This window comes from Drosophila pseudoobscura, chromosome 2 (assembly GCF_009870125.1).
Source record: "Drosophila pseudoobscura strain MV-25-SWS-2005 chromosome 2, UCI_Dpse_MV25, whole genome shotgun sequence".
NCBI classification, from domain to species: Eukaryota; Metazoa; Arthropoda; class Insecta; order Diptera; family Drosophilidae; genus Drosophila; species Drosophila pseudoobscura.
The window spans coordinates 5859632-5886521 of NC_046679.1; the positions used below are offsets into that span (position 1 = coordinate 5859632).

General features: G+C 46.5%; 3 protein-coding genes and 1 long non-coding RNA gene across 4 annotated transcripts; 3 read left to right on the forward strand and 1 right to left on the reverse strand.

Moving 5' to 3' along the window:
• The first annotated feature begins 105 nt into the window (after positions 1 to 105).
• On the forward strand, positions 106 to 6063 carry Nelf-A (Negative elongation factor A). Its single transcript, XM_001358016.5, has 7 exons — positions 106 to 550; positions 1180 to 1434; positions 1496 to 2935; positions 3001 to 4155; positions 4243 to 4671; positions 4735 to 4890; positions 5013 to 6063. The coding sequence occupies exons 1-7, from the start codon at positions 341 to 343 to the stop codon at positions 5142 to 5144; spliced, it is 3777 nt and encodes a 1258-aa protein (XP_001358053.4). The 5' UTR covers positions 106 to 340; the 3' UTR covers positions 5145 to 6063.
• Positions 6064 to 6793: 730 nt separating this feature from the next.
• e (nonribosomal peptide synthetase ebony) lies at positions 6794 to 15275 on the reverse strand. The gene is made up of 7 exons (XM_001358017.4): positions 14985 to 15275; positions 8854 to 9977; positions 8615 to 8782; positions 7781 to 8552; positions 7633 to 7723; positions 7394 to 7569; positions 6794 to 7331 (listed from the first exon to the last, which is right to left on the reverse strand). Exons 2-7 carry the CDS (start codon positions 9959 to 9961, stop codon positions 7007 to 7009), a joined length of 2640 nt encoding a protein of 879 aa, XP_001358054.2. The 5' UTR covers positions 9962 to 9977; positions 14985 to 15275; the 3' UTR covers positions 6794 to 7006.
• On the forward strand, positions 10939 to 11393 carry LOC117185109 (uncharacterized). Its single transcript, XR_004470621.1, has 2 exons — positions 10939 to 11259; positions 11317 to 11393. It is a non-coding gene; the product is annotated as an uncharacterized lncRNA (long non-coding RNA).
• A 3878-nt stretch (positions 15276 to 19153) lies between the features above and the next one.
• Positions 19154 to 21963, forward strand: LOC4800854 (nose resistant to fluoxetine protein 6). The gene is made up of 9 exons (XM_001358018.3): positions 19154 to 19468; positions 19525 to 19894; positions 19951 to 20024; positions 20081 to 20280; positions 20343 to 20455; positions 20523 to 20739; positions 20801 to 20973; positions 21026 to 21485; positions 21548 to 21963. Exons 1-9 carry the CDS (start codon positions 19183 to 19185, stop codon positions 21860 to 21862), a joined length of 2208 nt encoding a protein of 735 aa, XP_001358055.2. The 5' UTR covers positions 19154 to 19182; the 3' UTR covers positions 21863 to 21963.
• Positions 21964 to 26890: the final 4927 nt, after the last annotated feature.

Sequence of the window (26890 nt, forward strand, 5' to 3'; positions counted from 1 at the left end):
TGAATTCAAATTTAGCTATTTATTTAACAAAACAACGTATAGAACATCGTACGTGGTTCAGAGTTGCAAATTATATCGCTGTAAACATCGACTGGTTTGGCCTAATCGATATATCGCGACGCTGTACAACACATGTGGCAACACTTTTTTCATCATTTTATGTGTGCGTGTGCGTGCGCTGCCTATTACAATTTTCGAAGGATTTTACGTGTGTTTTGTTGTCGTTAAACATAATTAAAAGTGGGAAATTCAATTAAATAGTGTCGCGCAAGTGTACGGGACTTCGTTTAACGCTAAAACTTGTATGTGCTCCGCGCGGGGATTGGCGTAAACGTAAAAAATGGCGAACGTAAGGGACAGCGACACATCACTGTGGCTGCATAATAAACTGGGAACATCAAACGATTCGTGGATAAACGGTTCAATATGCTCGCAATTAAACAAAGAAGTTTTGCGCAACATCAAGGAATGCTTTCCCGATTTGCAGACGCAGGTTAAACTGAAGTTGCTGCTCAGCTTCCTGCATATTCCGCGCCGTCTGGTGGAAGAGGTAAATGGCTGACGTTGGTGTAAAGAAAAATGAATGAGAAAAAGTGCATGAAAACGAACGTGGGTGCGCCGAAGTGTATATACCCTTGCAGTTCGCTGCAGTGGGTCTAGTTATGTAAAAATGATACTAAAGTACAGTTTCTAAGGTGAATTGCTTAGAAAAAAGTGTATATCTAGTTGGCTTTTAATCCAGCTCAAGAATCCATATAGTTTATTTTGTGGCATGTGCGTACTATCCTCCCACCTGCAAGGGTATAAAGAACGAGTACACCAGAACACACACACACACACACGCGCACTTTGGTGAAATACAATTAATGCTGTAAATAACCGTAAATTGTGATATGTACTTGTAAATTTGATCAGATAGGGCATGGGTTGGCTCCTCGTTTATCTGCATCAATCATTTAATGTTTTTCGGGCTCCTAGTGGGGAAATAAATATTAACAAAATGTTTCCCGCCACTTCTACTTTTGTGTACACATTGTTCTCTCTCTACCAATCTCCCTCTCTCGCTATTTCTCTCTCTCTCGGTATGTGTTTGTGTTTGTGTACGTGAGTGGGTGGGTTCGTGAGTGTTGTGCGCCCAATTATTACCTGTTTTTAATGTTTTTTTGTTTGCATTTACAGTGGAAGGCCGAGCTCGAGGAGGTGATTGAGGTGGCCGGTCTCGACTCGGAGCTGTGGGTCTCCATGCTGGCCGAGACGATGAAGACGTTTCCGGCAACGAGCTCGCTGAACACAGAAATCTCCGACTACGAGGACACGCGTCCCATCTTCACAGACATGGTCAATGATTTGCGAAAATTGGTGAACAAGCATTCCGACCTGGGAATGCTGCCCCTGGAGTGTCAGTACCTAAATAAGAATGCGTTGATCTCAGTGGTAGGTGGAAAATGACATTTTATCTTCATTTTTGGCATTAAATTATCATTTTGTTGTATAGGTTGGACAGCAGCCGGCCCCCGTGAAGCATTTCACACTGAAGCGCAAACCGAAGAGCGCCCAACTGCGGACAGAGCTGCTGCACAAGTCGGCGGATGCGCAATCGTCGCTGAAGAAGGGCTCGGCCCCTACGATTCCGCTGCGATCGCGCGGCATGCCCCGCAAGATGACAGACACCACGCCCCTCAAGGGCATACCCTCCCGCATGCCCACCACAGGTTTTCGTTCGGCCACCGTGCCAGCCAACGCAGCACAGCGACCCAATCTTAGTCGGACACCCGCCGGCCGCAAGGATGGCGGCATCAAGCTCATCGAGTTCACAGAGCAGCCGCTGGGCTATGCGGCGGCCAAGAAGCGCAAGCGTGAGCAGCAGCTGGAGGAGCAGCAAAAGAACAAGGAGAAAAAGGAGCAAGCTGCCGCGGCGGCTGCATCCGCTGCGGCGGCAACCGCAGCGGCCAGCGCTGGCGATAGTCCGCCCACAGATGCGGCGACCGCCAGCGGTGGTGAGACGCCTGTCACGCCTACATCGGCCAACAACAGCTTCGAAATCAAGATGGAGCCGCAGGGGCTCAACCAAAGCTCTGGCAGCCTGGAGGAGCCGCAGGACGATGACTTCAAGGTGCCCGAACTGGCCAGCAAAACTGCGATGGCGATGGAGTGCGATCCGGAGACGCCCGAGTATGCAACAGCCACGCTGGACTTTACACAGGCTCCGGCCACTGTGGTGGCCGAACCCCAGGCGGCCAAAACGCCAGTAGTCGAGGCTACTAAGAAAACGCCGCGCAAGAAGCTGAACAACAACAACAATAACAACAACAACAGCTTTAACCATACACCAAAACGGATTAAGCAGGAGATCGAGATCAAGAGCGAGGAGATCATTGTGCCCGCCACCATAAAGCTGGAAAAGATCGAGGTGTCGCCATCGCAGAAGCAACAGCAGCAGCAACGTGTCATTATACAGCAGCAAGAGCCAGCAGCAGCAGCGCAGCGCACGCCCCATTTGCTCATCCGCACGTCTCCGCAGAAGCGACAAAACAACACGGCGGCCACTGCGACTGCAGCAACAACAACAACCGTGGGCAACACCACAATCAAAATGGAAAAACTGGACATAAAGCCCATGCTGCGGCCCACAGCATCGCCATCAACTAGCACAGGGACCACCACAACCACCATACTCACCCCGCAGCAGCTGAGGCAAGCGGCCAATCCGTTGGCCAATTTGCCCAATAATATATCCGTAAAGATAACATCTACAAAGGCTAAAGCGGCCGCTGCGGCTGCGACTGGAACGACGGCAACGGCAGCAAGCGGCAGTCAGGGCCAGGGCCAAGCGCAGCAGATACAGATCCAGCAGTCGGCGCAGCAACATCAGCCTATTCTGATCAACAGCTCGACACCCGTCATCCTGGCCTCGTCGCCCAGTGCTCAGCGAGCGGTAAGTTTACCCAAAAGTTGTCTTCCTTGTGGCTTGTTGCTAATTATCCCCTCTTTTGCCCGCAGAAGTCATTGGCTACGGCAAGCAGCAGCGGCACCACCACCACAACAATACCGTCACAAGCCATAAAAACGATGCCGCTGAGCCAACTAAAGACGGCCACAAACAGTGGCCCGGTGATCATATCGCAGACGATCATCCAGCCAGCAAAGAGGGCTCAGCAGCAGGCTGGAACATCGAGCGCAGCAGCGGCAGCCTCCCAGCAACAGCAGCAGCAGCTGCAGCAGCAACAGCAGCAGATTCAACAGCAGCATTTGGTCACATCTCAACAGCCACAACAACAGCAGCAACAGACCCAGTATATACTGGCCACACCCCAGCAGCATCAGCAGCAGCAGCAACAGCAGACGCAGCAGCAGCCGATGCTGCCGACGCTGACATCATTTACACACGGGCGTCCATTGCCGCAAACGACAACGCTTTACCAGACCACGGCCGGCGGCAATGGTCAGACACCCACCAAGATATTGCTAAAGACCACGGGAACGTCGGGTGTGGTGATGACGCCAGTGCGCCAGCAGCAGCTGCAGCAGCAGACAACAACTGTGGTCTCATCGAACCCTCCGCCACTGGTGGCAACCTCCGCAGCAGTGGGCGCCGGGCAGTCGACGACACTGAACATCCAGAACGTTCAGTTGCCGAACAGACCGGTCACCATTCAGCCCGCGTCACAGGCCGCCCAGCAGCAGCACTTGCAGGCCCAGCTGCAGCAGCAGCAGCCCCATCCGCAGCACACAATCGTGGCCAATACGACGACCACGCAGCAGCCAAAATTGTCGCAGGTCCTGATGCAGCCCACCAGCAACGTGGGACCTGGTGGCGTCTCAGCGCTAAATGTGTCGCCGACGACGGGCAAAAACAAAACGATCATACTCACCCAAAAGGGTGTCATACTACGGAACATTGGCGGGGACATGTACCAGCAGATTCCCATCAGCAATGTGGGCGGCCTGCAGGGACTCGGTACCACGCTCATGACAACCACGGCGGCAGGTCCGCCCAGCCTGGTCAAGACCACACCGTCGACGGGCGTGCACATGCAGCAGCAGCATTCGAGTCAGCCCGGAAAGCAGATGCTACCCACACTGATTCCAACCAGTTCGCTTGGCGGCCAGCACGTTATTGTGCAGCAGCAGCAGCCAAGTAATGTCATTGGAAATGTAAGTGCAAGTCCAGCTGCAAAGCTGCTGTTCGTAATACATTTTTATTTGCCGTATTTAACGATTTAAAATCCATTTGAATATCAGTCCCCGCAACAGACCATCATACGCCCGGTGATGACGAACGTTGGTGGAGGCTTGACCACGCTGCCGCAGGGCCTGACGCTGATACAGCGGCCGGGCCAGCAGCCGCAGCTGGTGCAGGTGCAGGCGGCGCCGAACAGTACGCAGCGAACGATTATTACCCAATCGGCCGCTGCGGCAGTCACGGCACCGCAACAGCAGCCGCGCCAGCAGCAGCAGCAAATTCTGCTTCAACACAAACCAGCTCCGACTCTGCAGCAGCGATTGGTCACCTCCACGAACAGTGCCGGCCAACAGGGCACCCCGAATGCGGTCCTACCGCGCACTGTGCAGGTCCAAGTGCAAGCACAACAGCAACAGCCGCAGCAGCAACAAACAGCACAACAGCAGCAGACGCAACAGGCACCACAACGGCGGGGACTATCGCTTTCTGTAAGAATTGCCAGAGACTTTTGGGTTTTGCATCGATTTGACTTATCGCTTAATCCCTTTCAGAATGAGCATGTACATAAAGCACACGAAATGTTCCGCAAGGCAAATCGTGTCTCGCGGCCCGACAAGGCCCTCATTCTGGGCTTTATGGCGGGTCTGCGTGAGAATCCGCGACCCAATAATGAAAACGTGTTGGTCATTAAATTGGGCGAATCAGAGGTAAGGCTTACTTTTCAATCGTTTCGGAATAAGTCCAAGCATATTCCTCCGATCCAACGCTGTTTGGCGTTTATTTTCTATCAACTTTTAACAATAATTAAACTTCTTTTTACTTGGTGCAGGAAAAAGTGCGGCAAGACGACGGCAACACGACGCTGTGTCTTGTGGAATCGCATATTCGGCTTGACTACAACACCGGCGAGTGGAAGACATTCCAGAATTATCGGATGCAGGATCAGACTGCCGCCTCATAGTCCACAAGGGTCATACGCATAGTGCGCAGCACTAAGTAGAACAGGCAGCCGAACCAGCTGAAGCTGAAGCTGAAATATGCGTATATGGATTTTGGTTTGTCATCCGTTCGGCACCTACACCGTCTCCGTCGCTGTCACCAAGAGCGTCGTCGCTGCCCCTTCAATTAGGTTACTAATCATCCGCTCCCTTCCCATTTTACCCAGCACGATATCCCTAACTAGCCCCAGCACAGAGCTCACAATCCCATCCCCCAAGAAACGCTGGAGATAATGAAAACTATAAAGTAATAATTAAGGTAAATTAGCTGTACAGTTGTTTAGTATATAGTAAAGACTAGCGCTTAAAACATGTAGTAAACATGACCCCTCCCCCCCTTTATACACAAATACCCAAGTTCTTATTAGGCAAACCCGCATCCCAAACCCTGAAAATATCCGACATGCATGCATTCACTGTACTCTGGCTGAACGCTTCACTGGAGAGCAGTTGAAGTCGCCGGCCAGGCCAACAGTGAACGTTCGGACAGAACATACGCCCATTCGCATTCACATTTACACTCACATTTACACACAAAAAACAAAAACAAAACGTAAACTTTAAATCTGCATATATTTAGACGTGTATCTAGCATTATGTAATTATTATTGTCAAAGAAATTGTATAATTAACCTAGCAAGAACATAAAATTTAGAGCCCCACAAGAGCTCCGATATTCATTAAAAAAAATCCAATGAATAAATACACATAGCTATAGAAGATATATTGTATACTAGCAAGTATATACTATATACCTATATACATATATGCATGTATGTATGAGCCACAACAAGATTAACCACAGAACAATTTACTGATATCTTGAAATGCGTAATAGGAAAAAATAAAACCTAGCAGATGTATTTATGGCTTTAATGTTAACATCTACTGTGTTTTTATTACCAATCTCTTGGGAAGACATCTATGGAAGGGAACCCCCAGCACTAGACTCGAGGCGCGAAACGAGAAAAACACCATACATTGAGTGTGCATGATAGGTGTTTTTTTTTTCTGTCCCCCCAACCTCAACCTGCTGGTTTAGGTCTATGACCAAACAACTATGACTATGTTTTATCCACCTATAAACTTCATTTATTACTTACAATTTATACGTACCTTAAAGAGCCCCGCACGAGTGCCCACTGTGCAGAGTATCCAAACACGATTCGCGTTTCCTTTTCACACTATTTTCCAATTCATTTTCTTCCCTCCATTTGCTGACTCATTGACTAAAGGCATAACTGTCAAGTGACTTCTGTCATTTCGTATGACTCGCAGAGAGAGAGAAAGTGTCCGTGGTGTCTCTCTCGCTGTATTCGTGAAAATCGAAAGAAAATAAGACTTCGATAAGCAAACGACAAGAAGATTTTCGCATAATTTTCACTCGAAGCTTTTGCTCATTTCAGAAACAATTGGTGTAATTGAAGGCTTTCTGTAGCTTATATTGTATACGTTTTTTACGAGTTGTGTTACTTTACTACACACCTGAACGTATACATATTTAAGGCTTTTTTTTGAGCCCATTATTCTGGAATTTAAAACCTTTACCGCTCTCTTACACATGCACCATACCATGATCAATTGAGCGCAAAGCACCATGAACCTCTCGACGTCGGCGTCAATTATCGATGTATATTTCTTTAATTGTCTCGAAATCGGATGCTTACAACTAGTCAACACAAACTTATGAACTTCATTAGACGTCACACTATGCAGTAGAATTTCTAGAGCTAATACTAAAGGGTAGCCTACACTAGGAAAATATAATACGTGGTGCGGGTTAAATTCGCTGCAGATCTGGTTGTGGTCCCATGTCCATGCTGGGCTACTTGCCCACCTCCTTCCAGTGGACAATGGCGCGCTGGTCGTCCGGCGCGTCCCCAAAGGGGCGGCTGCCATCGGAATGCACATACTCATTGACCTGGTAGTTGAGGAGCGTCTTGTAGTGATAGACATCGGCCAGCTGCTGGGTCAGGGGGCTGGTGTTGGTCGTGAAGATGCCGGCGAACTGCTTCTCGCGGGCCACTCGCAGCACCTCGTGCTCCATGAAGTGCATGCAGGCAATGTTCTCGCGCGGATTCAGCTTCTCGGCCGTACCCATCATGAATGAGTGCAGGATTTGGTTGAGGCCCTTGGGCAAATAGTTATCGCTGCAAGCCGGCAACACGGTTATGATCGTTCCCTCATTGGTCTCCAATCCAGTAATACTCACCGTATGGGACCCTCACAGAACTCCAGGAACTCAAACACAGTGAGCAGCTTCGATTTGATGTCCACTTCGGGTTCGTTGCGAGCATCGAAGTTCAAGGCGGTGCCAATGATCCGATCCGTGTTGCGATCGTAGACCACAAAGCTCAGGTCGCGATCCACCAAATCGTTCCAGATATCCTGCATAAAAATAACTTGGACTTACTTCTGCCAGATTCTGCCTTGGTTTCGGCGGCCACTTACATTAAGGATGTCACTGTAGTCGGTCCGCAATACGCCCGGCTTCAGCCACTGCTCCAAGTCTGCCTTGTTGTAGAAGCTGGCCACAATGATACTGGAAAGGAATGAATAATTTCAGATACCGGATTGAGTGTTGGCTATGGTTACTCACTCGATCACCTGCTGACGGTGGTCCAGGCGCAAGGCCACTGCTTCCATTTTCAGATGCGGACAGGCATTTAGAGATTCCTCCTCGAGTTGCACTGCATCGCGGTTGGCCGCCATTTTCTCAATGACCTCGCCCAGGTTCTTGGCTGCTATGAACTCGGAGATGCCAATGTTGTAGCCCTTCTCGCGCAGCAGGGTCACGGTGAAAATGGAGTTCAAGGAGTTCCCTCCCAGCTCGTAGAAGTTGCTTTGCGGAGCCAAAGTGGCACGCGTCGAGCGGCCGATCACACCGCCCACGGTCTCGAAAAGATCCCGGGCCGTCAGCTTGAGTTCCTCCGGTACTTGGCTGTAATCAAAGTCTAGCACAATGCTGGAGTCGCCCTCGTTGTTGTTGGCCGTCTCGTAGGACTTGAGGAGCGCCTGGCGATCGACCTTGCCGTTAACCAGCAGCGGCACGTGGTCCATGATGACCACCTGTGGGGTCATGTAGTCGGCCAGCTTGTCCTTGAGGCGAGCCTCCAGTTGGAGCTCCGTCACGAGCGGCGCATCGTCGCGCAGCTTGACAAAGGCCAGAATGGCCTGGTCCACGTGCCCGGCATGGTAGCACAGGACAATCGCCTTCTCGACCAGCGGCAGCTCGGCCACGTTCTTCTCCACCTCGGATAGGTCCACGCGATGGCCGCGAATCTTGACCTGGGAGTCCGTTCGGCCCTCGTACATGATGCTGCCGTTCTTTAAAGCCCCATAGTCCCCCGTACGATACAGTCGTGCATATTCTGCCAAGCAGAGCAAAGGTTAGGATCAAAGGATCAGGTTAGGAATCTCTAATATGACTTACTCTTCTCCACGGCCAGAGGGTTCTCCAGGAAGCGCTCTGGATCGCGACCGTTCACATAGCCGGCGGCTAGATTTAGCCCCGAAGCGAATATCTCGCCAATCTCTCCATTCTTGACGGGCCGGTAGTCGGCGTCCAACAGATAGATGACCGTATTGCACACGGGAATGCCTGGAGCATCGAGAAGAGATCGAATGTAAGAGGGTGCCAAGGAGATGGAAGTGCTCTGTGTGTTGCCTTACCAATGGGCACGTTGTCGTAGAGACTCAACTGCTTCTTGCTTTCGCAGGTGAAGTAGGTCACGTCGCCCATGACCTCGGTGGAGCCGTAAAAGTTGTACAGCCGGTGAACGCCCTCGTCGAAGTAGTCGAAGAAGCTGCTGGCCAGCGCCACAGACAGCGGCTCGCCGGAGCACACCCAGATCTGGAGGTTGTAGAGCAGTTTCTGGGCTGCTCCGCCGCCCTCCATCTTCAGGTACATGAGCAGCGACCGGAGCAGAGTGGGCACGAGCACTAGACGCCTGATCTTGTACCGTTCCAGCAGGGCCACCAGGCGCTGCGGATCCTTCGTCACGGCCTTGGGCACAACCAGGATGGCCAGTCCACACATCAGCGGTCCCCAGAGCTCGGCAATGGAGTCCACGAAGGTGAGCGCCGTCTTGAACACGCTGACCACCTCGTTGGCCGTGTATGGAAATGTGGCCCACTGCCACTGCAGGCGGTTCAGGATGTTCTCGTGTGGCAGTCGCACCCCCTTGGGCACGCCCGTGCTACCGGAAGTGTACAGCACAATGGCGATGTGGTCGTTGCCACCGCGCAGCATTTCCTCCGAGAGCAGGTTGGATCCGCTCAGCGGAAGCGACTTGGCGTAGAGCTCCGTGACGGACAGCGAGGGTGTGCCCTGGAAGCGGCCAGCGTCAACGTCGTCGTCGCGCACCACCAGAGTGGGACGAGCCTCCAGGAGGATGTGGTGGATGCGGTTGGCCGGGAAGCTGGGATCGATGGGCAGATAGGCACCACCCGCCTTCCAGATGGCCAGCAGCGTGGTAATCAGCTCCTCCGACGGCTGCATGCACACGGCCACGATGAAGTCTCCGTCGCTGTTGGGCTGCAGGAACCGTCCGTGGGTCTCCGCCACCAGCATGCGGGCTGCTCGGTTGGCCCGCTCGTTCATCTGGCGATAGCTGCTCTGGCTGGGCGCCCTTCCCATGCCGGGGGTGTCTGGCTGGTAGATCAGCGCCACCTTGTCGGCGTGTCGCAGCTGCTGCTCCTCAAAGATGCGGTGCAGAGCTCTCGGCACAAAGTCCTGCTGCTGACCCTTCACGATCGACAACTGTGGCAGGGAACCCATCTCGGATCGGAATCGACTGTGTGGAAGAAAGCATTATTTATTGGGGCTTGTCAGGAAGTCGTTGAACGCAGATCGTTTAGCCAATCTCGAAATTACATCACTCGGAACTCGTATTACCCAAAGGCACACACAAGGTGGCAATTCAATTAATGCACGAGAATGTAAACGGGTTTAAAATGCAAAGTTGTACGCACGTCCTAAATGATCTACATTCAATAAACATTAAAACTGGTTAAATCGATTGAATTTCGAAATATTGCATACAGCAAGCACTCATCGGGTGTAGGGTATACTATAGTCGTATATGGGCATACAACTGGTTCAGGATCGATGTAGTTTTTTGGTGGAATTTCCACCTAAAAGGGTATATGTAGGGAGCCACAGGCCTCTTGTATTTCGTATGTAATGTCGCTACTCCGAGACTTAGAGACACATTAATCGATCCCCACAGATCTGAGCCTAGCTCCCAGGTTCAGCATTCGGGCGAGAGGGCTGACGGAAACCCAAAGAGTTCCAAATCCTCTGACTGGATGTCGTTGGCCTTTCATCTGACCCGCGAATCTTTTTAGCCCTGGCTGCTAGTTAGATTGTCAGAAAGAACGATCTCCACGCCCCTCCACCATTTTGCAATCAAAATTGATCTTTGATAGCCCAATAAATCATTTCAAGTGTCCGCGCTCGTGTCAATTTTATTTTAATTCACTTTACTGCTGTAAAATTACGCTTGTAAATTTATGCAAGAACATTCGAAAACGTTGTGAGTCGCAGCTACGGCAGCGACTATACATTTATACCTGACAATTAGTCAGTATGGCCTCCTCCATCAGAGGGCGCACACTGCACGTTGAGAGTGTGTGATAGAGAGAGAGAGAATGATTGATTCTTGATTTGTTTATTTTGGATAGTCAGATGTGATCCAGATTCAGCAATCCGGTAAATAACGACATTTTCTATAGTATCTTCAAAATTGTGGATGATATCAGAGGAGGCTGGATACAAAATTTGGTTTCTCTAGATCTTATAGTATCTACAATCTAAGAGCTCATCGGAACTGACAGACGGACAAACACACAATAATAGATACACTTTATAGGGTCGGAATTGCTTTCCCCTATACTCACTTTAAGTATCGTCTATAATAATTGCACTCTCACATATATTACATTTTTTAATGTCTTCTTTTGCCTCAACATACAATATTTCTGTAGATTCTTATATAATCGGAAACTGTTACGGAAATAACATTAACAAGTCTACTACGAGCGTATTTGAAACGATTTGCCATCAAATTTGCATCAGTAAGTAAATGCAAAATAAATTACAGCCGTCATAGAGAATTGTTCTCATTCTTTCAGCATCGTAAAATTTTATATTGACAAACAATTTCCATAGCTAATATATAATTGCAGTTTTGTGGCAAACAACTGGAAAACTACGATTACTGGTTTTCTAGATGAGACGAGCCTTCTTCTTGAATCTGAACTGTATATTTTATAGTTTATTAACATAGCCAGATACCTATTAAGGACCGCTCGGATATATGTGTGGGCCTGTGCTTGGCATAATTAAATTAAACCTATAATTAGATAGTGTCTACCCGACTAACCGTCCTCTATTAACATCATCTTTTGACAATGACGGGACGGGGAAATCTCGGGAAACAATAAACGCAATTTAAGTTGTATACGAGCTGGCCGGCTGCCTAAACAACCGCTTGGAATGCGGCATGTAAGCTCGTTAATTGCATTAAATATTTCAATTGGCCAAGTCGGACTCTGTCCTATTTGCCGAGCATTGGCTCTGAGCGGCAATAAAGTTTCGTTGACCACAAGACCAAGCTAGTTAAAGCTGCGCCAACCTTATGGTTAAGTTCCATTGGCATGTCATAAAACTCAGCTGAAATGTCATTGCGCCGACAATTTCTGGTTGTCCGAGACCGAGACTGTATCGCCGTCGGTGGCAGTCTGTTCGGGCCCAATGTCACGCGTTCTAATCCAAAAAAAACATAACGTAAAGACCAGCTACTGTCTAGAGGCTCAAGAACTCAACAATTACCTGTGCAGGTACCCCTGGCCTTAGCTCATGTTAATCTCTGATTTAATTTCGGAATTGGATTTGAGAACTCATTACAATCGCATGAATTAAGGGGAAGCAGGAAAGGTTTCCGCGCAGAAAGTCGTCGAAGGTGGCCAGGAAGCAGACGTCGCAGAGACGGAGGCTTCTTGGACAAGTGCTCAATGAATTATTTATTTGGTTCCGCCTGTTCTCCGGGGGCAAGTGGAAGTGTAGGTGGAGGCCCGATGTAACCATTTCGCCTTCTAAGCACTAAACGAGTTCTTGATCAATTGCGCAATACCAAAAACTGAAATTTTGCCACAGGCCAAGTAGTTTTTGGTTTCTGGTTTTGGTTCTTGAGCTTGGGTTCTGGTTCTCGTTTGGCATACATTTTTTGGCAGGCAAGTAATTTACAGCCGTCGACGGGGCGTATACGTAACGAATTGGAGGCAAGGCAAAGGCTAAATGCGCAGAGAACATTTCCCAAGCGCCCATTACGTATACGCCGTGTGAGTCCAATTAGTTTGTTCACTTGCATACATAACTCTGACATGTCTGGCTGATTATATACGAGTATCTGTGTACTATCTGCATACAATGCAGCAATGCTGTGCAGCAGCTCGCATAGGGGCCATACATGAGGTGTTCTCTATCCGCATCTCTGAATGTCCATTGTTGTGGTCCGGGCGGGCCGTACGTATTCTTAAGCCCGCTCGCCCGTGTCTCTGCATTTCACATCATCGGTTAAATGCATCCGCAGGCAGCAGCGACTTCTGTTCACCTTCGCTGCCTCCGTTGATGAGGTGAAATCTAAGCGTCTGATTTAATGTTATTATTGCCTCCGTTGCCATTAAAAAATCAAACATAAAATGCTTAGTAGAACCACGAAAGCTGGCTTACAGCAGCAGTAGCCGCAGCAGCGACTCGATTGAAAAGCATTTAAGACCAAGCGCACAAATGAACTGGCATATACATATAAACATACATAGTGCATATAAGTACCGCCAGTACGAGGCAGTGCTTATAATTTTCCGTTCAAGGTTGCATTTGTGCTAGATTGTTTTCAGTGAGTTTTGAGGCTTTCGGAAAATCGGTTCCATAATTATCAGCTGCCATGTAATTTGTAATTTACATAATTATTAACTGCCTTTTGGCTGGGTGCCAGATTGCCTTACCAACGGGCAAACCTACTGCCTGATCCTCTGTTTGTGGATCAACAACACTGCCTAAGGTCGGTCATCTATCTAGTAGTACGAAGTACGTCTCGTAAGCATTTGGGCGAAATGCTTCCGTTTGCGCTTGTTCCAAAGTGTGTGGCTAATTAATTTGTTGCCTCGCGACTGTCGAACCGTCGTGGGAGGCGAACCAATCAAATGCCACATTAGAAACGCTCTATTTTCGCTGCCGATGTGCAGGCTCTGCGGTTTGGGTTTTTGTTTTGTGAACTGACTGCTGATTTGCTTAATTGAGTAAAAAAGCTCCTAATTTAAGCCATGGCAGGGCGCCCTGCATCTGCACGGGTCCGGTCGCCTGGTCTCGGACCCGATGAGTGGCTCTGTGATCTGCTCATGCCTGTGTGGGGGGTTTTTTTTATTGTCCGCTGCTGATGGTATTGTTATTGTTCCCCCTGTGCTCGCAGTATTTCCGATTGTGAGTCAATTGGATGACAAGTCGCATGCAAAAAACCACACAAGAACAGGCAAACAGCGATCTATGTATGCAAAGTCGTAAATATTGACGTGTCTTGCGTCAAAGCGAACCGAAGCGAAGATCATTAAAGAACCCAGTCGATTCCATTCCATTCTGTTCTGTTCTGTCAAATGCAAATTATGTACATATGTACGAGCAGCACGGTTTATCTCAATTTTAAGCGGTTGTAAGCGATAGGCGACACTCACTAAGCATGTACTTAGCATAATTAATAGCCGATCGGTCTTTCCAGTGACTCAATTGCAATTAAAAAACTATCAGAGCTTGTGCAGCAAACAATTAGTGGAGCAAGCGCTGGGCAAAGACAAATTAAATGTCAATTGTTGGATACTTATGGCAACATTCGTTATGACGATAGCTTTGTCTAACAAGCCAAGTAGTTAGCCAAGAGCAGGTGCTAAGCAGTGGGCTAACACATGGATAGCTCATATTCTGTCAACTGGCAGTGTTTCGTCAATTAAGTGTTTCCTTAGGCAATTGTTTTTACGGCCCTGCCCGGCCCCGCCCCGCCTTGAGAGCTGTTTGTCGTTTGCATTTTAAGTGCATTCCCAAAGAACGACCGGCCCAGAAATCAGGTTTCCTTTTATCTTTTTTTTGTTTGTTTGTACTTTAAGCGGACTACCCCGCAAATTGATTGTTAATTTCTGTGCATTCACTTCCTTGGTTGTGACGATTTGTGCTCCGAACGGAATTACGGAAGCCAGCAACAAAAACTGGGTTTATATTTTTGGGTTCTCGCACTCTCTCTCTCTCCATTTAAAACATCCCGAGCCAGTCCAAATGCGGGATTGTATTATAATTTATGAACGTAAAAACTCTATATTCAGATTCATTCAAGGGCGGACTGTCTACAGAAGAGTCCACACAGAATGAGGCGAGAGTGCAGCAGCCTAGCAAGGCCCATCTTCGTATTCCGTTCATTCCCCTTAAGGAACATCTCCAAGCTAGAGGCTAAATGAGTTCTTTGTGACTACAGAAAAGGGAAAACTGTTTTGTTAAATCAATTATTTTGTCGATTAACTAATTGCATTTTATATTAAATTTTTTCTTGTATTAATAATTTGTGCCTAATGATTTTTCTGTCGGAAATTGTGTAATTTTGTAATTCATTGAGAATTTTGATTTGAGAATTAAATTGCGAGGGACACTTATTTCGTTAATTGTTTCTAGGCATGAATGCAGAATCGCTTTCATGGTAATTTGAACAACTAAAATGTATTCCAGTCTTAAATAATATGAAATTATCACGTATACGTACTGTGTGTGTTTTGAAAAATTACTTTCACTGGATTTATCGAGCGGATTCTTTTTATTCGTTGATTTTAATTTTATTTTAAGTCTTTGTCTGCTGCCGTTTGACACTAAGCACGTTTTTCTATTTTGTTGAATGTCCTTTTCTGGTTCTTGCTTTGTTGTTTAATGGACAACGGCTTGGGGTCACTTCATTTGCGTTTCACTTTGATTTTGCTTGGCAGCCAAAAAACCTGTAACGCACACCCAAAAATGATCGTACTATGTACTTGTAAACGGCGCTCGCAGACTAATCGGAATCCCAGCACCCCACTAACTTTTATATCCGATCCCCAGCCCCAGCCACAGCCACAGCCTCAGTCGCGGTCAGCGGCTCGGTCGCAGTCGCAGTCGCAGTAGCAGCGAAGCGTCGGCGACGCTCGATGAAGAATAGCAGTACCGCAGAGCCAAGCCCCGAGCACCGATCCCCGAGCAGCGGGCAGCAGCAGCAGCAGCGGTGACAGACACAAAAAAAAAAACCAAACCAGTTCCTGCTCTTACAGGGGCTGCTGCAATTACCGCTCGGAGCATACATATGTATTTGGATGTTTAGTATTACGGGCATTCGTATTTGTCTCGCCCCGAGAGCTGGTTCAGAGTTCCGTGACGTAGGAAACGAAATGGAATTCCTGGCAGTCCCCGTAGCACACGCTAATTGGCCGACAGACTTGGAGACTTGGAAAAGCACCCACTTCGAGAGCAGTCATAGTTTGATCGGTGGGGGGGGCTCATTAAAAGGTTTTTTCTGCTTAGTAGACGCTTGGAAATCCCTAGGCACTTTAGAATCGAACTAAATTTCTATGACACACAGCTTGCAGGTGGTGGTAGTGGGGTTTGGACGATGAAAGTGCGATCAATGCTAGATTTCAGCAAACTAGAAAGTGATTTATCCCCTCCGTATTCAAATCGATTTGTCCTTCAGCCTTACAGTTATCAAATTTGTACTATTCTAGCCCGAGAGCTGCCTTTCCAGCTTAATTATGCATTTGAACTTGACTGTGAAGGTTTCGTGTTGTAAGTTTCGAAACAGTCAAATTTACGACTGACCATGCTGGGAGTCTCCTCCTCTCTCTCTCTGGCTCTCTGGCCAAGACAGACTGCGGTTTATGATTGTTTCAGAATTTCGAATCGTGCGAAAGTAGAAACGCAATTAAATAATCGATTTTCAATTACCGCCCGAGATCAGAGCTGCTGGTTACATCGGATCGGGTCTTGTGCAATTTGTAGATCGATGCTGTACTTGTCAGACTTATCCATATGTGAGCGGTACTGCACTGACTTTTAGTTTATTCCACTTTTAGAATGCTAACATATTCCAATAGTCATGATTTATTCCCATTACGGAGGCGGTGTGAAAATTTGCAGTTAAAGCATTTGGCTGAGGCGCCGATCTCCTGACTTTTCAAAGCAATCATTGTTCAATAAAAAAGTGACTACCGTTTTTATGTTACGTTAGAATGGGAATCCTAGTAAAATAATTTATTCATAATTACTACTTATTATTACTTAGATCTTTCTGAAGTGCACCCCATACTACATAAATACATATATGTATCTATGTTTGTATCTTTGTCGTCTGACAAGGCTAAGCTGCGGCTCAGATTTGTTCGATTGATACTCGTCTGATATAAAGACAATACAACACATGTTGTTTACGGAAATTTAAAAGCAACATTTCACCAAAAATAATTGTACCCATATTTATTAATAATTATTGGGTGTTCTTGCACCAAGAAACCAAGTCAACCGATCAAAAAACAAGCTATGCGGGTTGAGACCTGGACTTGTGGATTGCCATCATCATCATCGTAATCATTATTGTATATTGTGTAGAAAGAATAATCAAATGTATATCCATTGTACGAATATCTGATTTGAATAGGAGCAAACATGACAACTGTGTTGAATTGCAAATGCCATAAGTTATCAATTTGAATTTATGAATTCCAATGCATCCTACGAGCTAAATTAATATTGATTATAACACTGTAAGTCCGAGCGGGGACTTGCGAATGCAAATCTGTTATAATTTCATATTTAATATACTATAGCTAACTTGACCAATTAATTGGTTGTATATCATTCTAGTACATTTATTCGTGTATTAATTAAGTCACAGCATGGACATTTAAACATTAATTACGGCAATATTATAAGTCGATTTAACAAAATAATTGGCGGCACTTAAACAACTTCAAACATACTGGTATTCACCGTTGATTGCCCATAAAAATCACTGACTTTCCAGCGAAATTGTCAGCATTGCAGTCCATAAAACGTACGACTACGAGTACGAGTACTTCCTTCCGTCGATTGTTTCAGTACAGCAATTGAAGATCGTGTTCAGCATACTCATTATAAGATCATCTTCGGGGATCTTTGGCTGTGCGATACAAAGGATTCCCCCCACAAGATTTGGGTCAGAGTATTTCGAACAAATGTGATTTTGTTTTTAGCTCTCTGAATCATTTCGGCCAAAATAAGTTAAGGCATTTATATAGCCGGATTCTATAGGTTGATGCGTTAAAAAATGATCCGAAAGAACGGTTAATTACCAAACTATCGAAATCTAATTGATTTCCATAGACACGAGCTAATTGTCAGAGCAGGGTGCGCCCAATCAATCTCGAGCAATTAAGAACTCGAACCGCCAACACACTGCTCCCCCATGCCGTCCACATGTTCATACATAGTGTCTATGCTAATGCAAAGATTGAGATCTCAAGCCAGCTGGGGTCAGAGCAGCTCATTTCGGATCGGATTATCTCGCACCTAAGTCACGTTTCCAGAGCTCAACGTCAGCGGCGGTGAGGAGGCATCTTTGGAACCGGCTAGTCGGCCTCTCTCTCTGCCTGTCGGTGAGCGCCAACATCCGGACTTCCCCAAAGAGAAAGCATGACACATCTGCCGCCAAGTGGCGGGGATAATTCTACGAAACTGTCTCTGCTGTTTTGATCAGAGTGTGTGTGTTTTCTGAGGCACGCTTCTGACGTGGGGGCACTGGAACTTGTTTTTGACCCGACGAGGCAAGTATTTCCCTGAACAAGTTGACGCGGGAAGATTTACTGTTAACAGCTGCTGCTGGCGGGCGAGTATTTGTCGAATCAAACACGAATGTCGCTGATTGTTAATTGTTTTCATATTTGGCTGATCGATTTCGCTGTCTCTGTTGTGTTCTGTTGTTTCGCCTTTTTCGATTAGTTTCGCTTCTGGCGCATACGTCATGTTGGACATGGCAATGACAGTGACACTTTTTCGTAGACAGGCATGTCAAGATCATAGCCAATCCTCCAGACAATCCTCAGCTTGAACAATGGCTTGTCAAGCATCTCGTGGCTGTGCTTACGGAAGTGCCAGGTATCGCTCCTCTGAAGTGGCACTTCTAATTGAAATATGTGATCCAATAAACTATCCTCCCATATGTATAACCATATATTAGAAGTTGGGCGTGGTTGTGGAGACGGCCCAACGCAGGCGACTACTAGTATTGCTTGCTATGCAAATGCCGTAAAATGTTAATATAGTAATTGAAAAAATATCAAATTAACTTGCTACAGCGAACTATCAGCAGGTAATTGTAGCACCTGGGGCCAATCTATCCCCGCCTCTATTAGAATATTAGATAATAAGTGTATTCAACTTATTCTCCACCTGATTGCCTTGGGGCCTCACTCCAAACACTTGGTGAAGTCTAATCACCCTTCGTTGACGATTTGAACTTACTCATGGCGACTCTTGGACTCTTTGCTGTTGCTGGGGAATTTCCCAAGCGATAATCTCAACTAATTTATTGATATTCAACTTCACAATGACTGTGCTCCACATCTGGACGTGCGGGAGTGGATTTCTAAAGAACCATAGACTTCTGATGCACCGAGCAGTCCCGTTGGGTCCCAAAATATAAACAAAACACTACAGGGTAAGATTTCGATCGCCCTTACATATACAGAAGTAGATTTAAATTCGTTGGAATTGATTTGGTCTACTGGAAATTCGGAAATTCGGCTAGGCTGGAGAGTCGTACCGGGCCAGTCAAGCACCCATATACTTATCATGAATCCTTATCAACGAGCACGCGAGACATCTCAGCCTATGCCAACGATCGGTTATAAAAAGGTTCGCGGTAGTCCGCACTCCAATTATTCGCTAGTCTAACGCGAGGAGATATGGTAAGACTTACACTACTGCTGTTTATATGTGCTCTGGCCAAGGCCAAGGCCAGCAACTGGGATGTGGAGCTGCACAAGGGCGTGGAAATGGATGTGCAGGAGTACGAGCGTATGGTCAAGCTCCGCCACTTGTCGGAGGAGTTCTTCGGCTTCTATCGGAATATAACTCCGTCTGACTTGGTGCCTGACTCAAGGCTGCCTACTGCGCAGGATCTCAAATGCTATGCGGAGTTCGCCCAGGTGACCGCCGGCCTGCTTTCCGGCAGTCTTTGGGCATACAGAAGTGAGTTGACGACTGATCTCCTGTATGGCTAACTAATCCCTGGATTCTTTCCACAGTGATTGATTCGTGGGGATCGGTGCCAGCGGGAATTCTCGTTGGCCACTTCAGGGATCTGGGGCACTACGACGAGTGCGTTAACATCCAGCAGGCCACCTCCGCCAGCAACAATCTGATGGGACAGTACTGCCTTGCCAATTTACCCCTCCAGCAGTTGTTGGGAAATGTGGGTCCCACCGGAATGTTAAATGTACAGACAGCTGTCTGCTTTCCAGCCTCCTGCTCGGCCACAAACATGGACACTCTGCTGCAACGACTTTTTAAGCAGCTAATTGGAGTGGAGCTGGACGCAGACGTCAGTCTTGTGAAGGCAAGCACTTGCAAGACTGCTGAGCGAGAGTCCTACGATGGACTCACAATATTTACCATGTAAGCAAAGAATCTTCCTTGCCTCAAAGAAAGCTAATGGTTAATCCCCCTTTCAGTATTCTTTTGTCGGTATTCGGAGCAGTCGTAGTCCTTTCAACGCTCTACGACTACTTCCTTTGCGAGGATCAAAGTAAGTCTTTCAGTTCAAGGCTGTTCAATGGAAACTCTCTAATATATTTATTGCAGAGAAACTCCCCGCCATTATAAGGGTCTTCTCAGCACGCTTCAATTCCCGGGGACTCTTCCGTATCTCAAATAACTCCAACCCGAATGTGGTCCATTGCCTGCACGGCATGCGCGGCATGTCCTTGATCTGGGTGTGCTTCGGCCATGATTACATTATAGCGATCACAATGCCGATTATCAATTTACTCGATGTGTATAATGTAAGTCCTTCTGAATAGATGAGATTGCTCGCGTGGCTAACTCTTTTCTGACCAATTCCCAGTGGGCCAAGACGCCTTTTATGTACGTAATATATGAGGGCGTTTTCGCTGTGGACACTTTTTTCTTTATAAGTGGAATGCTCGTCTCAATGGTTGCCTTGCGCTCTATGGAAAAGTAGGTTCAAGATCCCTCTTGTTGTATATATGTAGATCTTAACATGGCATTACATCCTTCATTGCAGAGCCAAGGGAAAGCTGAACATACCGTTGATGTATCTTCATCGGTATCTACGACTCACTCCCATCGTGGCAGTGGCCATTCTCGTCTATCTGAAAGTCCTGCCTTTAATGGCCGATGGCCCACTGTACGGCACCTGGAACTTTGATTATTATAAAAGCTGTAATACAAATTGGTTCTGGACTCTTCTCTACATACAGAACTATGCCGCTGACAGGATCGTAAGGCGTTCAGAATCCACATATTTGCCTCGACTAATCTCTATTTTTTTAATGTATAAAGTGCCTCGCCCAAACATGGTATTTGGCCATCGATATGCAGCTCTATATCATCGCTCCGTTGCTCCTGATTATTGTCTACAAGTGGGGCAAGAAAGGTGCCGCCGTTGTCCTACTTTTAACCCTCTTGCTAGCCGCTTACCTCTTCAGCACAATGGTGATCAACGACAACTCCCTGTAAGTGCTTAAAATCGTGACTAAGTCTAAGACTAATCTCTGTACTCTTCAGATTGTCGGGGGGGGATATAGGTCTCTCCCAAAAGACACACAATCGAACATCAGGCTGGCTTGTCGGTTTCCTGTTCGGGTACTACCTGCACACTATCCGGGGAAAGTCGATCAAGCTCAGTCGGGCCACTGTATGGCTCGGCTGGATCACCTGCCTGGCCTTGCTCTTTACCTGTATCTTTGCCATGTACCCGTATGGCTTTCCCAAGCTCAGGACTCTGACCATTTTGAGTGAAGCGTTTTACGTGTCGCTCTCCCGGATTGCTTGGCCTCTGGGCCTGAGCTGGGTCGTTTTTGCCTGCATGCAAGGATACGGTGGATTGGCCAATTCGTTCCTCTCCGCGCCCTTGTGGCAGCCGCTGTCCAAGCTGTCCTTCTGTATCTACATGTGGCACTTGTTCATCGAGAACCTAAACGCTGGACGCACTCGGGTAAACACCTACTTCTCCGACTACGATGTGGTAAGTGCTTAGCCCTTGCTGGGAGCCCTTTGAGTATACCCGGATTTCACCCCCTTCTTCAGATGCTGCGGTTCTGGCAGGACTTTGGATTCTCTGTGCTCATGGCGTACATTATGTACATTTTAATCGAAGCTCCTTGTGGCGGATTGGAGAGTCTGATTCTGCCGAATCGTAGGGCACCTCCTACACCAAAACTGCCCCTTGCTGAGACTGATCCAAACGCTAATCAGTCGGCTAATGATGCTGAGAATCAAACGTCAGCTCCAGAACCAATTCAAACCAAAGAAAGAGAAGATTCGCCGTCAGCACCTCCATTGGAAAGTAAGACTGAACTGGAGGCAAACGATGGAAAAGATATAGATGCTACCAGTGGATAGAATTATGAAGTGATGTAACAGACTAAAGCGGTTTAATCCGATTTATTAACTTGTATTTTGTAAATATTTAGTTCCATTAAATATAATTTTAAAAGTAGAAATGTCTGGTAAAGACCTGCCATCAAATTCCAGAAATCGTCTGTCGTTTGACAGAATATCAATGTACGAGGATAACAGTTGTATTCTTCGGAAATTGATTGTGTGTGGTCTGATAGTAGTATTTTCAATAACAGACCATAAATGGCACTTGACGAGCTAGGGAAAGCGGAATTTGAGCGTCTGGCGTAGTCACATAGTAGTACACATGTGACTTGTCGAAAATGTGACTAGTGACTATTCTGCTCCAGGTGCTTCATGTATACTTAAGTACATGCTATCGCGATTTAGTGGTCATTGAATACTATTAAATAATACATGAAAAGTGGTATAGGCGCTATCTTTAAGATTTTAGAGAACATTGGCACTTGAGATGCCACCACCAAAAGGCTTCAACTGGCAGATAACTACGCTGATAGCTGTGTATTTTATAAAATATATAGAAGTAGGAAATATAAAGAAAACTCTAACCCCACAACCACAACCCCACAAGAAGTGGAATATTTTTCCAAGCTCTCATGACTACGATGCAGTAGAAGCAATCACTTAAATAACACGCAAGCTCGAACTGTTTGATATAGTGCCATCTAGAGGCTGGGAAATCCCGAAATTTCAATGTATTTTGATTGCTCATTAAATTTAAAATTTTTCCAGATAAGCAGCGGAACTGCCCCATATTTTCTGTGTCCATTGTGATAAGATTGCTAGTTATTCGATTGAATTCAAGTGTGCAAATTCGTAGGACTTTTGGTCAACGTCCGAATATGTTTTCAAGACTTCACGCTGTTTTTTAATGGTAAGTATGGAAACGTGTGCTGATCGGAGTTTGAGAAATCCTTAAAAAAGCGTATTTTTGAAGCCATATTTCAAGTACAGCGACAGAAGCAGCGGCTTTCGTATGAAGATCCAATTTTGTCAGATCCACGCTCCTGCAATTATGCATGTATATTACCACCCTCAATGTAAATGATCCAGATTATTTATATAAGGAAATGATTGTCATAATCCGGTTACAGAAATTTGGCCAGCTGTTGTTCATATTTAATTTGTTTTTGTTTGCTTTCAGATTATGGTTGTTCATGCACGTTTTGAGTATTGAAGGAGAAAACATATTAATATCGAAGGGAAAACACAAGAAATGTTTAATATAACAAATTCTATACTAAAAATTAGTAATCGAAGATTTTAAATAAAGTGATTTTGGGACATATTTCTGTGTAAATTCCGAAGAAATATTCTGTTTACTTTGATGCCTTCAACACAAAAACAAAACCTGCATTCAACTAGTGAATAATCGAATTTTAGATAATTTATTAAATCTGCTTTTCGAATAACAGATGACGTACAGATCCATTAATCCATTTTACAGTCACGTCACCCTATATTTCCGCTCAATGCAAGCGAGCTTTTACGCGCATTTCATTCAAGTTTCGCCACTCCCCTCCCTGCACCAGCTCTACTCGCTCCACAACGAATCACAATACAATGACCAATTTACGAGCGTTTTGTTTCTGATTAGAGTTTCATTCACAAAAGCTCTGCCGAATGATTTGCGCGCCAAAGTGACGCGTGACGTGACGCGTGTCGGGCACACAGGTGAGAGTGAGAGTGAGAGTAAAATAAAGCCCGCGTGGAAAAGCTTAGCGGCTAGCTTTCGAAAGCTTAAACGCACTCAGTTGGCTGTGTTGTTGTGTCGTTGGCGGTGCCGGCAAACGCGGCGTATGAAAATTGTTTGCTAGAAAACTGTGTTGTTAGTCTTTGGGAAAACTTGCCGTCGAGCGGTTGGCTGGATCACTTGACTTGGCCGTGGCCCAAACGAGAGTAACGCATCGCAAGTCACTGTGAAAATCGAGTAGAAGCCGCCGGGCAATATTCTTGCTAGTGACAGGTGCATCTTCAATCTCAATACAAAAAATCCCAAGCCAACTGTGTCAGCGCGGTCCGTCGTCTTTGTAGGTCCGATTTCTGGACGCCTGCACTTCGGGGCTGGCTGCCATTAATGTCAACGCCACTGTCAGCTGGCTGCGGTTGTCGTGGTCGTCGTGTTAATGCTTTTAATTACATGCGAAACATAAAAAGTATTTCGTTAAGTGTTGCCGTGAAGTTTGACATCGGAAATTAATGCACTTGCCGCCGCCGCATGCAAACAACGCCGCGGGGCAGACAGAACAGTTCCACACTGAGAGCAGCTCTCGCATCGTTCTCCTTCTCTTCGATCGTCAGAGATATATGTATCTTGAGTCTCTTTATAGGTAAGATCTATATGCTTATATGTTTCATTCCACTTGCTATGCGTAAACAAAGTGAATGAGTTGTTTATTATTGAATAGAACTCGTGCAGAGCACGCCATAAACATTCTACAATGATTTCAAAGCAAATTGTATTCAAACAAATCAAAGTGCTATTAATTTGGAGTATTTATAAAGCACACCTCTGCCATATAGCCAGTCGTCACATTATATTTTGATCGAGAAACCCAGACCTGCCAAACTGCCGGCATTTGCATACGCGTTTCCATGGTTCTGTCCCTGTATCTCCTCTCTCTGCGCCGAGTAGTGCCCTGGCATCATTATTAATAATGTTTATTTTGTTGATAATATTGATTTCGAAATCTAAACATTGACAAATTAATGCCACCACCACTACTAAGCCTATGCGAATGTCTAGTCATCATCATCATCTTCATCTTCATCAGCATTACGTTACTCGTCTTTAAATCATAATGAAGCGATCGGATCGTCATCATCTCAACTTGAATTGTTTCGAGCTGTTGTCTCCACTCGAAAAACTGTGGCGATGGCTCCCAGCCCTGCCCTGCTTGGGGTCTTATCACGCCTCATAGGCGACCTTGTGACGCACTCGAACTTCTCAGCATTGTCACACACTTTTCGAACTCAATTCGCTGGCCAGATCTCCATATACACGCATACTCCAGACTCTGGCTTCTGGCGTCCAGTAATAAACGAAAAAGTTATATAAATATAAGGCTTTATTTGCTTAAGAACACATTCCCAACACCCTATAGCCAGCACGCCCACCCAGCAACGGCTCATTAAACAAATGCAACATCTGTTCGCGCTTTTCGGCCACGTTGTTTACAATCGGAATTGCCGCGCAAATTTAATGCCAAACATATTTAATACCCTTCGTGAGCATGCAACGTCATAGATAGGATTCGAGCCGAATCAGCCCGAAGACCAGCCATTGTCCATCTTTCAACCCACTCAACTGGTGGGGGGAAATCGGATATGAGAGAGCGAGCGGCATGAGGAATATGAAAATTTATTGCGTATACGCCGAGGAGGCCGGCATTTCATTTTACGAATTTATCGGCATGCATCACAAGTTGATTGGGCTTCGCCTCGCTATTTTGGTCAGCCATCCCAGTCCGCAGGCCGCAGTCAAAGTTCCAAATCAAAAATGTCTTTATTTATATGAATGGTTGATGGTGATTTATGCGGCCGTCTTTGTATCTCTATCTGTTTGTCGCTCGTCTTTTGGCATAGTCTTATTTTTTACGGCATGATTCGCCTAATTACGAGTGCGCATCGCACTGCTGGAGTGGAGAAGACCAGGCCAAAGAAAACAGGAAAAGCAGAGGAAAAGTGTGCGGCAAACCACGTCGCAGACGTGGCCTGCCCCAGTGTGAGTGACTGAGGCACCGTCCGTTTGATTTGCCTGATGCGTGCGTGTGGCGCCTTTCGATTTGTGGTTTCTTTTCTGTGGGACGACAATCGCGATCGCGTCTGCAGTCGCCTGGACGCCGCCTGAATAAGAAATGTCCGCTCGCTCGCTCGCTTTCTGACTCACAAAAACAATCAAGAGCAGCAGCAGCCAGCCACATATTCTCATCGCGAATTTCTTTTCAAAATTTAACTCGACTGTGGGATCGCTATGCAAATAAAAGGTGGGCCACATTTAGGCCTTTGTGGCACGGGGGGTCGCAGTCCAGTGGGTGGTTTCCAGTGCATACGCATCGTTTGTTTAACCCAAAAAACTATTGATGATTGTCGATATAATGTATTTCTTTAATGTGCCCTGTATTTATTTAGCTACAATTTTTGTACTTTTTATTTTTACTCTTACTTTTTTCTCCGCCGTGTGCTAATTCTTTTTATGGCCAAATTTTCGATAGAACTTTTGGCGGGGTGTGTTTTCTTTATAGTTCGAAAAGCAAACAAAAGACCAAAGCAAAAATGAGGCAAGCGATTACGTTTTACGATTATGAATTGCCGAAAGGGCTGTGGGGCACGTGCAACTCGAACGGGCCTTACATTCCTAATGCGTGTTTAATTTACTGTCAACGGAGTCCTGCAGCTGGCAATCGCCTGTTAATTGTCCGGCAGATCGTTCGACTTGCTCGTGGATTCGATTCTAATTCGATTAATCCCGGCCCCAGCACCGCTGTCGAATGTAATTACCAGCACAATGGCGCAGGGCTACAATAACAAATTATTGTATAATCATTAACGACATGAAAGACCATACTCACACTCACACAAGACAGTCCCCCCCAGACAGCCTTTCTTTACACTTCAGTCAGGCCCAAGAAGTAAGAGCCTTCCTTGGGCTATCTTTTGGCAACAAAGTGCTCCCGTCTGAGTCAGCGTCAGAGTCTGAGTAATTCATTAGACGTATATTGTGCTGGAGAGAGAGAGCATTTGCATAATTATGCAATCAGTTTTGGCACACTTACACATTAGACGCAGACGGCTGATAAACAAGTCCAAGAGCAGCGCCCGAATTCCATTTGCTTGCCCCAAAGACCAAGTCGCACCGGGCCATAGACAGCGGCGCAGACAGGGACTAGACCCAATTTGATTAGCACGCGCATTCCGAATGAAGGCCGAGTCGGAGGTGGCCTGGCCGTGACACCTTCCCTCCCCCCCATAGTGCTCCGTACGTGGGCGCTTAATCATCGTCTTGCGGGG

Excerpts from the sequence above, each read along its gene's own strand:
- Nelf-A (XM_001358016.5), top strand. The coding sequence starts at position 341 with ATGGCGAACGTAAGGGACAGCGACACATCACTGTGGCTGCATAATAAA. Across the intron at positions 1,435-1,495 it reads AGAATGCGTTGATCTCAGTG|GTTGGACAGCAGCCGGCCCC; the intron begins GTAGGTGGAAAA and ends TTTGTTGTATAG. Across the intron at positions 4,156-4,242 it reads CAAGTAATGTCATTGGAAAT|TCCCCGCAACAGACCATCAT; the intron begins GTAAGTGCAAGT and ends TTTGAATATCAG.
- LOC4800854 (XM_001358018.3), top strand. The coding sequence starts at position 19,183 with ATGGTAAGACTTACACTACTGCTGTTTATATGTGCTCTGGCCAAGGCC. Across the intron at positions 19,895-19,950 it reads GGACTCACAATATTTACCAT|TATTCTTTTGTCGGTATTCG; the intron begins GTAAGCAAAGAA and ends TCCCCCTTTCAG. Across the intron at positions 20,281-20,342 it reads ATTTACTCGATGTGTATAAT|TGGGCCAAGACGCCTTTTAT; the intron begins GTAAGTCCTTCT and ends ACCAATTCCCAG.
- e (XM_001358017.4), bottom strand. The coding sequence starts at position 9,961 with ATGGGTTCCCTGCCACAGTTGTCGATCGTGAAGGGTCAGCAGCAGGAC. Across the intron at positions 7,724-7,780 it reads CACCGTCAGCAGGTGATCGA|TATCATTGTGGCCAGCTTCT; the intron begins GTGAGTAACCAT and ends ATTCCTTTCCAG. Across the intron at positions 7,332-7,393 it reads TTCTGTGAGGGTCCCATACG|CGATAACTATTTGCCCAAGG; the intron begins GTGAGTATTACT and ends GCCGGCTTGCAG.